Source organism: Osmia bicornis, chromosome 12 (genome assembly GCF_907164935.1).
Source record: "Osmia bicornis bicornis chromosome 12, iOsmBic2.1, whole genome shotgun sequence".
In the NCBI taxonomy this organism is placed as follows: domain Eukaryota; kingdom Metazoa; phylum Arthropoda; class Insecta; order Hymenoptera; family Megachilidae; genus Osmia; species Osmia bicornis.
Genome location: NC_060227.1, coordinates 9,083,150 through 9,096,828, shown reverse-complemented (window position 1 = coordinate 9,096,828; position 13,679 = coordinate 9,083,150). Strand labels below are relative to the sequence as shown.

Here is a 13,679-nt window from a genome sequence, read left to right as displayed (position 1 = left end):
TGCTTTCTACTATTATACAACACTTACAAACTTGTTCCAGTGTGTTTAAAAAAAAGTTATGATGAAATACTTTACTGCTCGACTCTTTAAATATCTGCACTATTTACTGTTCAATGGACTAGTTTTATGCGATGTTGATATATAAAATTCGATAACACATTTTTCCCTTGAAGCTCATAAATAAATTAAAAACGCGATTTAAAAACAGAAAGTCTTTACTAATTCATATAATTTTGACACTGTGACTAATGAACTGTGAATAAACGTTGTAACTCTGTGTCAATTAAAGCGACATTATTTTGAAAACAATAAGTACTACGAGAAGATGTTATGCAAACGTAAAAATGTGTTACCTTACACGCGTAGTAATCAGTGAATGAGCAAACATAATATACATATGAGCCACATATACAGAGAGATAGAATTATGTGGTGAAGCTTTAATTACACTAATTAAGCAAAAACAAAGTGCCACCTATTGACATTTTCGTGATGCTGAACAATACTTATACAGTGTGTCCGCGCTAAAGTGTGACAGACGTTTTATTTCGTAACTATTGATGATAGGAAAAATTGTTTATATGGAAATTGCACGGTACAAGGGGGCCCGTGTTTTGGCGTGAACGAAAATTTATTTACATTATTAGTTTAAAATATATGATGGTCAAGTTTCGTTTTTTAAATGGAACTATATTTTTTTTTTCACATCATGTGATAGTGCTTTTCAAGACGAATTCATTAAGCTTTAATGTATACACCCGATTTTAATTAGTTCTCAAGATATAACGTTTACAAATTTCCCGATTTTTAGTAGATACGTTTCGGTTTGAGTAGCAAGTCGTAAAAGCGGCTCTATTGTAGCGGTCAGTGCCTCAGCGGGGGTCTACGCTAGGAACGTCAGACCCAAAGAAATAGAAACCGCAACAATAGGGCCGCTTTTACGACTTGCTACTCAAACCGAAACGTATTTACTGAAAATCGGGAAATTTGTAAACGTTATATCTTGAAAACTAATTAAAATCGGGTGTATACATCAAAGCTTAATGAATTCGTCTTGAAAAGCACTATCACATGATGTGAAAAAAAATATGTAGTTCCATTTAAAAAACGAAAGTTGACCATCATATCTTTTAAACTAATAATGTAAATAAATTTTCGTTCACGCCAAAACATGGGACCCCTTGTACTGTGCAATTTCCATATAAACAATTTTTCCTATCATCAATAGTTACGAAATAAAACGTCTGTCACACTTTAGCGCGGACACGCTGTACACACATACATGTATAGCACACACAGTGACTGTTTTTAAATATTTAATAAAGCACAGTAAGTAAGTAGGTACTTACTTATGCCTAACATATAAATGCGTTTTATAATTGAATCCTTTACACTTCTATTCAAATACGAATTTAAAATAATAGGTAAAAAAAAATTATTTGGAACATTGATAGCTTCAATACTACTATTACAATAAAAGGATGAAGTTCTGAATACGACCGGTCGCCGATCAAGATGAAATTTTGAGGGGGAGGGGGGAGGGAGGAGGGGACCCCAAATATGAAGTGGTATCTTCGGCTTCCTATTAGTATCCGAGATATTAATTAAAAACTTTCGTACAACGCATAGAATTTTTCCTATACAGACGCAACTAACACTACCGTCTTCGCTGTAGCAACCGTCATCGTCAAGTGTCGAACAGCCGTTCACACCATAGCGATATCGGCCGGTATCCACCGGTATCAAACGACCGTTCCGAACTCTTTTGAATAGGCAGGCGTTGCCTCGTTGCATGCAACGGCGTGCTGCGGCTCGGACAACATTTCTTCGTTTCTTGATAGAACCGGTTAGGCAATAGGACTGGGCCACTACAGGCGAGGAGTTTCATTTTGCTGCGTGCCGTTCCAAAGGAACGGAGGCAACGGACCCATCTGAAAAATTTGTCGATTCTTTACCGTTCCATCGAAGGAAAGGTTCATGCATTTGCACTTGACATAGCGTTTCGTGCCGTCACTTGGATTTCAAATTATTTGAAATCTTGCAGTATTATTGGATTCATTTCAAAATCGATGAAATTATTTATGAACTTAATCTAATTTAATTTAGATAAATTTTATCGTCTAAATATATTTAAACAGATCAATTATCTTTGGTGATACGCTGTACATAAAAGAGCAATGTTAATAATCACCTGTATGATTATTGAAAAAGGACAATGTTAATTTTCCAGAGATTTTTCCGTTGCCGAGTATCGAAAGTTCTATTGGGCTGTGATACGGAAGTGAAGGAACAGGCCGATCCGAAAATTGTCGGTTTCTTGCCATTCAAAGCATAGGTTCGGAAACCACTTGAAACGTAAAAACAACATACCCAGGCGAAGGCCCGAAATGCTATGTCAAGTGGAAACATGACACTTGAGGCACGAGATAATATGATTTGGAATCGGATATATCAGTGAGATAATACTAATGCAACGACTGAACTTTGTTATTTTTCATTTTTTTCTTAAAAAACTGTTACCAAGATATTTGTGACGTTTTTCTGATTAAAATGATACCAAACACGATATGGTTTGGATAATTACACTAAAGAAACAGCATGCAGCAAACCGAAACTTCTCGCCTATAGGAGTTTATTTCAAGAAACGAAGAACTATTGTCCGAGCCGTATCACGCCGTGGCATGCAACGAGGCAACGCCTGCCTATTCAAAAGGGTTCGGAACGGTGATACGATACGGGCGTTTGATACCGGTGGATACCCGGCTTAAGGGGGTAGACACGGCACGTGACCTCTCCGATTTGGGACGTCGATATTACAGCAGTTTTTTCGTTGGGCCTGGTGGAGCCACTTGCGTGGTCTGGTAGGAACTTGAAAGGTTTAATTCTCAGCTAGCGTTCGTGCAACACGATCTAGGAAGGCAACAGCGCCTCAAGTATTTTTACAAACACATTCAAACGCTCATCTCGCCAGAGGCATCGCGACGATACGCCTGAAGAATGAAAGCGAAACATTGGCGCGTGGTTAGAATGAGATGTAGGGTGATCATGCTATCCTTCTTTCAACCTAAATGATAGAATTGTCCCGCTCCGGTAAATTCTGACTGACCAAACGCGTGGATTTTATATAGCACACCGTAGCACCCCTCGCTGCTGAAAAATATATGCATACTCTGAAGAACCGAAGGAACGTGCTATCTGACAGTAATTTTTAGAAAAAGTTATTAGCTTAAATAAATTATTAGTTATTAGTTTAAATAAATGTTTTTTAATTCATAAAAGCATACAGAGTACGTCACGCAATTGGGACGGGCTATATCTTGAATTTGGTAAGAGATAGGAAAAAGCTGTTCATGTAAAAATTCAATGGTATGATAATGTTTATTTTTCTATGACTTCATTTTCTTGGTGAATGCAACGATGCACTAAAAAAATGCAGATGCACTTTTTGTTTAAATAGAATTGCATTTCTTTCTTTACTCGTATCAACTCCTTGGAAAATTCTGGATAAAAAAGTAGTATTAGAACTAATAAATGGAGGGGCCTCGGCTCCTTCTCTCCTTCTCTCCCCTCGTTACTATTCCCTCTCATTATTATCTATCACCTATATCTAACAGTACAATGTTTAAAAAACTAATATTTCGTGAGATATCTCATATTTTTCATAAGTCATACCATTCAACTTTTACATCAATAGCTTTCTCCTATCTCTTACTAAAAAGATATACGTCGTCCCAATTGCGTGACGCTTGTATTTCCAAAAACCTATAGTAACTTTGTTTATCGAAACTAATAAAAAATACAAAGGAGTGTTAGTCAATATTCTGAGTGAACGCAAATAATTTAAATAAATAAATATCTCATATACAACTTATGTATGAAAACATTTGCAGAATTATTGCAAAGAGCAGGTATATTCTCCTCTTGTTATACCCTCTCTTTGAGCGAGGTTTGTTATGGGCCGCTGTGAAAAATCCAGGCGGGCGTCAGTCAAAACTTAGCGAAAAGGGACGATCTCAACGTTCAGAATGAGAGAAGGACAGCATGACTGTAGTTCGTCTCACTCAGCGTTCGGGCGTTGTTGCCTTTTTCGCTTGCCTTCGCTGACACAGTCGAGTGACGTAGCGAAGCTAACGCCTGATTTTGGCTACGATTCCAAATCGACAGCCTTCTTAGTTAGACACCACCTTATAACTACTAGCTGAACTGAATTCGTCACGTGACTTGCTCTGTATTATCCACAAAATGGCGGAACTAGTCTGTGGGAATGCTTTTACGGGACGACACTTTTCGTTCTTATTTGGCAACAAATGAAGACAAAATAGATCTTAATTTGCAGGTAAGGGTTGTGGCTAGAGCGCTGCACTCATGATTTTAATCACAGCACTCTTTTAGTGGCCTAAAAATGCTTCGATTCCGCGACTGCATTTTGTCGATTTTTTCCTCCACTTTGGACGCTTATATTACTAAACATGAACATAATCCTACTAAAACATGAGTGCAGCGCCCCGCATTGGACCTTACTCTTTCGAATAAGCCCTCACTCAGCCCCAAATGTTCTCATATAAGGACGAAAAGTGTAGTCCCGTAAACCCATGTTTAGGCCCATTTTTGCCGGTAAAGTCAACGCGCTACTATTACCCGTGTCTACCCCCTTAAGGTGTCTTATTCAAAACTTTGGAGATACGACGAGTGTTGTAGCGTTGCCTTTCGGCGGCCGGAAATTTATCTAGCCTAACCTAACCTACGTATAAATGAAATGTGTTTAATTCCTTGAGAATTAGTAATAAAATATAAAACATAACGTAATCTAACTAAAAAAATGGTTTTTACATGGAACACCCTATAGAAACGGAAGCCGATATCGCTATGGTGTGAACGGCTGTTCGACACTTGACGATGACGGTTGCTACAGCGAAGACGGTAGTGTTAGTTGCGTCTGTATAGGAAAAATTCTATGTGTTGTACGAAAGTTTTTAATTAATATCTCGGAAACTAATAGGAAGCCGAAGATACCTACTTTATATTTGGGATCCCCTCCCCTCGGCCCCTCAAAATTTCATCTTAATCGGCGACCGGTCGTATTCGGAATTACAGCCTAAAATTTTATATTTTATGTAATACAGAGGTCGTTTAGTAATTGCTTTTATATTTCTACTCTATTTATCAATTATTTATTTTAAAAAATATGTACTGATCGAATTGAGTAACCTCCTACTTTTTCGAAGTCGGTTAAAAATTCTTCCCTGAATATTAAATTATAATCAAACAATAATTTGAAACAAAAGCAAAATAGGTTTGTTAAGAAAGAAAATGTATCAGGAGTACTTACCAGATTCCAGAATGTTAAATATTTCCACTGTCCTACGTCGAAATTTTTGAACTGGTCCGTTATTACAACAGTGTCCAACACATACGCTTTATATACCATGTATACATAAAACAAAAACGTCATCGCGTGAAACAACTGATTTATGGTCCATACCATTTTGACGAAACACTACAAAACACAGAACAATGTATAAAAAAAAATGATTATGACTCTTTTCTTCTTTATTGTTACGATTCATTAATATTTTACTATTTCTGACGTTATAGGTTAGGTTATTAAATAATAAGTGCCATTCCTGGACATGTGCCTCTGTATGACATTTACATATAATGTTATTTTTATTGTTGCTTTATCGCACTAACAAATGGTTGTTTATATTTTTCACACAAAAAATGTAAAAAGGTAGTTTTATATCAAAGTACTCCGTTTTTTCCTCGTTGCAAGATCAATTTCCCGATTTTCAGTAGATACGTCTCGGTTTGAGTAGCAAGTCGTAAAAGTGGCCCTACTATAGCGGTAAGTGCCACAGCGGGGGTCTACGCTAGGAACGGCAGACCCAAAGAATAAGAAACCGCAACAATAGAGCCGCTTTTACGACTTGCCACTCAAACCGAAACGCATCTACTGAAAATCGGAATATTTGTAAACGTTATATCTTGAAAACTAATTAAAATTGGGTGTATACATTAAAGTTTAATGAATTCGTCTTGAAAAGCACTATCACATGATCTGAAAAAAAATATATAGTTCCACTTAAAAAACGAAACTTGACGAATCATATCTTTTAAACTAATAATGTAAATAAATTTTCGTTCACGCCAAAACATGGGCCCCCTTGTACCGTGCAATTTCCATATAAATAATTTTTCTTATCATCAATAGTTACGAAATAAAACGTCTGTCATACTTTAGCATGGACACCCTGTAATCGACTGTTCACACGTTTTGCGATACATCACTTTGTCAATCGTCATTAATCTTTTCTTTTTTTATCATGAATATTGATCAATTGTGCGATCAGCTTTTAAAAAAAGAATACTTGATTTGCTTGTTTTAAAATACAGTATCTTTAGTTTATTTATTTTTTACACTATGTGATATTCATAAGCAAAGAAAAATGTTGTTATTACGTTTGATAAAAGAAAAAACAGATTTTCATAAATTACAATATCCTTATTAAATTATTCTTACGAATTGCTAATAACAAGATACGTGTAAACATGTTAAGTGATGTCAAGGTGAACAACAATAATTATACATATCATTCGTGAACGGTGATAGACGAACGGAAATCCTCTTGGTAATATATTATACACACTTTATCCCTGCACATATCTATACAATTTTACACTCATGCAAACATATATACATATGTATAACACATGTGTTTCAGATGAAGTACATTATGCGGACACGAATGAAGGAATGTCGGAAAAAAGTTAATTATTACTACAATAATTATCATTACTTGCAGTCATTTTTTTACATGGAAAATTTAAATCAACTCTGGTTTGAAAACTGTGACTGATAGATTATTTTGAAGAATAAAAATTCACTATTGAAGGAAGAAAACTAGTCTACAACCGTAAAGCTTCAGTTAAATTATAATATTCACGAATTTTTTAAAGAACTATTTTTTGCTATTTAGTATTTTTTAAACAGTATCTTCTACAGTGTGATTCTCTGGCTACGCAAGACAAAAGCCGTGCCGCACAATCGAACCCTGCTGTTTTTGCAGGTAAAGAGACCCAGGGGCCATATCGCCGGACCCAAAACTGCTTTGTGTGTGTTTATGGCTGAGACGAAGACAAGAAACGGAGCAGCAGGGGTTCCATTGTGCGGCACGGCTTTTGTCTTGTGCAGCGAGAGAATCACCCTGTATCTTTAGTATCTTCTCTTAATTACATTATTAGTGGAATTAAATTCAAAGCTAATATCGTTTCAGAATACTATGTTTGCATTCTTCAATTTAAATTCTTCATTGACAATCTTACAAAATTAACATACTAATGAAACTTACGATTAGAGTCTTTCACTATTCTTTATTCAACCATTCAATGATACTAAATTTATGACACCGGTCACTGATGATCCCAAAACATTTAACGCGTTAAAATGAAATAAATCGTAATTTTTCTCATTTGATTTTTGCGGAATTTATTTAAACTCGTAGTTTTAGTCATCAGTAAGCATCTTGGCAGTGAAAAAATCTTGGATTTTTCTCATATCTCGTTCGGGCATGAAATAAATCGTAATTTTTCTCATTTGATTTTTGCGCAATTTATTTAAATTCGTAGTTTTAATCATCAGTAAGCATCTTGGCAGTGGAAAATTCTTGGATTTTTCTCATGTCCCGTTCGGGGGTTGGACTTTACCAAAAGGTGGGACGCAAATTCGGATGCGTCATATTATATCATTGGAAAGCCCTTTACGAAAGGAACACAATGGTGTGGGTGGGAGGTCTTAAATATGTGACCTTGACCCGCTAGAGGTCAAAAACTAAAATTATGTTAATTTTGTTGTGCGAAAGGTTTTCGTCCAGGTAGACCCGCTCCTGACGCTGGATTATGATAAAAAAGCGAATGTTGCTGTGTAACGTGCAAACCACCGCAAATACAGCACCGTCACCGCCATATTTAGGTTAGGTTAGGGTTAGGTTAGGTTAGGTTGGGTTAGGGTGTCTTTTTCGAAGATTTCTTCTCGTTAAATAAGAAATAAAAAAGTTAATGAATTTATATGTTTTGGGGCATTTTAGTTTTTGACCTCTAGCGGATCAAGGTCACATATTTAAGACCTCCCACCCACACCATTGTGTTCCTCTCGTCAAGGGCTTTCCAATGACATGTCACCCATCCGGATTTAACGTCGAGCTTTTGAGTAAACTCAATATATATATTTGACCTCTACCGGGTCAAGGTCACATATTTAAGACCTCCCACCCACACCATTGTGTTCCTCTCGGCAAGGACTTTCCAATGACATATGACCCATCCGGATTTGCGTCCCACCTTTTGGTAAAGGTTAACCCGTTCGGGCACAATATTCATTCTGACAAACATTTTTTAGCGACCTACCTGGTGGAGGTATCGGCGATGCAAGACCTGTTTCACGAACCATTCGATTGAGGTGCATGCACCCAGTGGCAAACGGGAGAGCGTGTAAACGGGCCACGGGCAGATGGCAAACCTTGTTGATCCACGATGTAGAACAATTTTAATGGAAAGCCGACCACGAACTGATAGCTGATCGTACCCCACGACTCGTCACGGGAACGATGAATGTATCAAAGGTAGACAGCCTCGTACTCTGATTCGTCGGGTGTACATAATCAGAAGTAGGTAGGGACTTTGTTATCGATATATATATTTTTAATTCGGCCGCTCCTCTGCTTTGGTGAACAAATTTCAGCGACTAAAGACAGACGGTACCGAGGAAAAGAATGAGCTACTCGAACACTCGAGCAAGCACCGTTGCAACTGAACAGTATCGCGATCGATTCGAAACTCTTTCGAGTCACGCGGTGATTGTCGCTAATAAAGGAGATGTCATTAACCCCTCCCGTGCCATTTAGCTCGACGAAACTCGGGCCCAAACGGTAGTCGTCAACGCGCGCTAAACAGACAAGACGCTCGAGAACAGTCGCAATACGTGCCGAAATGTAAAGACCTTTGATATCTGATATATAGGCACTTTTACGCGTTACTACTGTTGAGCTCACGAGTCTGTTCGCGAGTCTGACTCGTGATATTCATGTTTCGCCCGACTATCTGATCACGAGGCAGACTCGTGATATGTATTCATGTTTGGGCCAAAATCTTCATCACGAGACAGACTCGTTAAAGTACGGGGAGGGGTTAAGGAGACATAATTGAATAGATTTGTAAAAATCGAACATTAAATCTTGAATAATTTCTACACGCGTTCATTCGGTTTTCTTAATAAGGCGTTTAATAAAATGATAATTATTTTGAATATATTGTTGGGATGATAATTTTAAATAACTTTTTGCTGTACGTATACAATGGCTCAAAGTAAAACTCGGTCACTTTTTAAAACAGAATAACTCATTTAAAATTGGACCAAATGACTTGAGGATTTTTAAGAAGTTATATAAATTAATTTACTAAGATATGTGCTTTTATCGTTTTAAAAAATTACAATTTGTTGAAATCGTGAAAGAAAATAGTGAAGAGTAATTTTTCAACTTTTTTATGTGAGCCTATAATGAAAATTTAAAATATGTCTTTCGTAGATTCAAATAAGTTATGTGTACGCTGAAAATTTCATCGAGATCGATCAATGCCCTTAAAAATTACAAGTAATTATAATTAAAATTTCCGAAAATCGCGTCTTTTCATCGAACCTAAGAACGTGACTAGTTATGTTTTTAGTAAATTAATTTGTATAGCTTTTCCAGAAACCTCAAGTCTTTTCGTCCAATTTTAAATGAGGTATTCTGTTTTAAAGAGTGTCCGATGTTTACTTTGAGCCACTGTACCTGTTGCTCGGGTTTAGTTTCTGAGGGATTCGCAAAAACTTACTGCTAATATTATAATATAATGAATTCTTATCTGCTCTTTTTGCAGGGTGATACTTTCGCTACGCAAGCCAATGGCGATGCCAACTGCCACTTGAGAGTCGTGTTCTATTCACACGTATACACGTCTATCGTAGCGAAAGCATACATATACAGCGTGTCCGCGCTAAAGTGTGACAGACGTTTTATTTCGTAACTATTGATGATAGGAAAAATTGTTTATATGGAAATTGCACGGTACAAGGGGGCCGATGTTTTGGCATGAACGAAAATTTATTTACATTATTAGTTTAAAAGATATGATGGTCAAGTTTCGTTTTTTAAATGGAACTATATTTTTTTTTTCACATCATGTGATAGTGCTTTTCAAGACGAATTCATTAAGCTTTAATATATACACCCGATTTTAATTAGTTTTCAAGATATAACGTTTACAAATTTCCTGATTTTCAGTAGATACGTTTCGGTTTGAGTAGCAAGTCGTAAAAGCGGCTCTATTGTTGCGGCCCCCGTGCAATTTCCATATAAACAATTTTTCCTACCATCAATAGTTACGAAATAAAACGTCTGTCACACTTTAGCGCGGATACACTGTACGTACAGTCCGCGACACTTGATTGAATTAAACGCAACGATATTTTCGCTATATTTTCGTTTAATGATGTTCAAATTAATATATTTCATTTTTTCAGGATAATAGGTCCAATTTAATGAAAGTTTACACATTTCCTTTGAGCAGTTATTTATTTAGTATAAAAATATTCGCTATCTTAAGAAAAAGTAAGAATACTCTTGCGACATTTAAATAAACACACTGTAATTAAAACATAAAAACATACGATGTTTTGGCAATAATTATATTTTATTAATATTTTGTATATCCACCATTGTTATTTATAATTTGGAATATGTGATTGGGTAAGGATTTACACAAATTTTCTGTATGTATAATTAAGCGGTATGCCGTTCCATTCCTTTTCCATAGCGTTTATGAGCTCTTCTTGAGTGGAAAATTGCCTATTATTTATATATACCTTCCTTGATAAGTATGCCCTAACATTTTCAATTATATTTATATCGGGTAATAGTGCTGGCCATTGTAAACAGGTTATTTTCTGTTCTTCAAACCAGCTTTTAATTAGCTTTGCAGTATATATTGCGGCGTTATCTAATTTTCTAATTATTTAGAAAAAACTTTAGAATAGAATTTAAAAAACTCTAATTTTTGCTGTTTTTAATATCTCTAAGCATTTTTTTGAATCTTGTCGCCCTTTCATGACTTTTAAATCTACGACGCCTTTGGAGCTTAATGCTCCCCAAATCATTACTGAGCCTCCTCCGTGTTGTCTACGCGAAAAAATCAATTCTTCCTTCCTTAAATCGTGATAATAATATGAATACCCATCTGGACCATCTAAGTTAAATTTCTTTTCGTCAGAGAAGATTACTTTTTGCTATTGTGTCGTCCAATTCATATGAGCCCTAGCAAACTCGAGCCTATTCTTTTTATGATGGTCCTTCCTTATGGTGGTTTCTTCAAATATTTTCTTTGAATAGTACGTATCTGTTCCGAATATTAGAACACAATAATAAAGGGAGAGGAAACGAGGTGCGATTGTTGTCGCCGAGGGTAAATGAAACACAAAGTATTAGATTTTAAAGAACGAACCGAAAACAAATGAATTTATTAATAAATAGAAATAATGTCTTTAGAGTTTAGAGGATACCGGCCGTAAAAAACCTCAGTCTCAAGTGAGGAAAAAGCCTGGTTCCTTGATCAAATTGAATTACAACAAAATAAAAAGAATAACACAATATAAAAAAGCAAACTTACGACCTAGAGATTAAATATTAATTGAATGATCATTCAAAACTTATAATTATCGCACGCCAGAGCTTTGTACAAACCGTACTCGGATGGCACCTTGCTGACGCCGCAGCCAATCGTCGTGGTCCTCGTAACAAACAAATTCCTGGTCACAGGAGGCGTTCCCCAAGTGGGAACAAATAATCGTGATCACACGATGTTATAATTGCACCTAGTGCATTTCCTGATCACAGGACACGTTCCCCAAGTGGGAACAAAAAATGACCGTGATCACACGGTCCCAAATCGCACTCAGTGCTTCACAATCTAAGGACACACGCCCGATTACTCACGCACGCCAGCCGATTGCCACCGATATAGATAAATGAAAAAACGCACAAAATATCTCAAACGCACAAAAAAACAATAAGCAATGCTCAGAGGTCACAGATCCTTGCCCTAATGCCCCAGGTTCAGACCCGGACCGTCCTTTTCATCTCCACACTGCTCGCGCCTGCGTATTGCAGCGTGGCGCTGACACACATGCCCTTCTTCTCGCGGCGTCAAATTCGAATGCTGCCGCTCAGTCCAATCATAGAAAAAAAGTTGCGAAACGCGAACAGTATCCTTTTCAAATATCGTTGTATAGTTCGTATACTAGCTGAAACATTAGCTTTTTCAGCAATCTGCCTTGCACTAGAAGTGGAATTGTTCAATCTGGTACAACGTTAGCCCACCAACCATGGAAAAAATCAGAGCGTTCGAACGGAAATGCCTTAGGTCTTGTACAGGACATTACAGAAGCGAAAGAACCAATTACAAACACTATATAAGCATGGAAAAATTGTACAACACCGCTAACATCCCGCGCATTGACAACTTCATGATACAATTAACAAGAGACTACTTCGCGACAATAAGGGACGTGAAAACAAACCACCTCATAAGCAGCGCACTATACCCACAGGACGAACACCACAAAAACACACTTAAAACCGGATACATCCCCCCAGAAGCATTCTTATACCTCGACAAAACAGGCAGGATATTCGATCCTAATAATCTACTGTTAATATATCATACACCACGCACCGCAAATGACAAGAGAATTTTATATTCACCGCTCATCAATAGTAAAAACGCCACGCAAAAATTAGTATATAACCGAGCACTACCCAAGATAAACTTAGAAAACAATCACCCAGATAGCACCGTACATCCCAAGGACGTCCGTTTCATGTCCAGATCATGTCCGAACGTCCAACGTCCATTTTGAACATCTTTGGGATGTCCATAAAACGTATATTTCGTATGTCCTAGGGACGTCCGTCTTGAAGGTTCTACGGACGTCCATGGGACGTACATTTCGCATATCCTAGGAACGTCCGTCTTGGAGGTTCTACGAACGTCCATGGGGCGTACATTTCGTATGTCCTAGGGACGTCCGTCTTGAAGATCCTACGGACGTCCGTGGGGCGTATATTTCGTATGTCTTATGGACGTCCGTAAAATCTTCAAGATGAACGTCCCTAGGACATGCGAAATGTACGTCCCATGGACGTCCGTTTTGAAGGTCCTACGGACGGCCATGGGTCGTACATTTCGAGTGACGTCACTGGGTTTTTCCGCGTGCCGACCGACCGAAGTTTGGGTTCCGTTGTTTTATGACATGGCCTGGACAGAAAACAGAAACCTATGCACTGGAAAACGATGCTTGGGAATACGACAAACCACCATCGACACTTTTTCGCGGAACGTTGTGGCGAAAAGACGTCGAGTCTGTCGTGCAGTTTTCATTGTGAAAGAGTATTTTGTGACGAGAATTGTTTTCTGTTAGCCAAGGTAAGTGCCACTTTTTTCTTATTTATCAGTTTTTCTTTTTAATCATTTATTAAATCATGACAGGCAAAAGGAAAATGCAAAAATATTATATGCGTGCTAAAAGGTCTTTACCGTTTCACGGAGAAGCTTCTACCTCATCGGATATAGGGCATAATATCGCTAATT

General features: G+C 37.3%; 1 protein-coding gene across 4 annotated transcripts in view; it reads right to left on the bottom strand.

Moving 5' to 3' along the window:
• The window catches only part of LOC114881390 (androgen-induced gene 1 protein-like), a 36,652-nt gene extending 27,810 nt beyond the window's left edge, over nt 1–8,842 (bottom strand). For 2 of the 4 annotated variants that reach the window (XM_046288083.1, XM_046288086.1), the window contains exons 1-2: nt 8,403–8,842; nt 5,329–5,496 (exon numbers count right to left, since the gene is read on the bottom strand). In XM_046288083.1, coding sequence (XP_046144039.1) covers nt 5,329–5,484 — 156 coding nt within the window. In that variant the 5' untranslated portion in view covers nt 5,485–5,496; nt 8,403–8,842. Of the gene's footprint in view, nt 1–5,328; nt 5,497–8,402 lie in introns of those variants that run through there. The other 2 variants (XM_046288084.1, XM_046288085.1) reach the window with 2 other exon arrangements.
• Nucleotides 8,843–13,679: the final 4,837 nt, after the last annotated feature.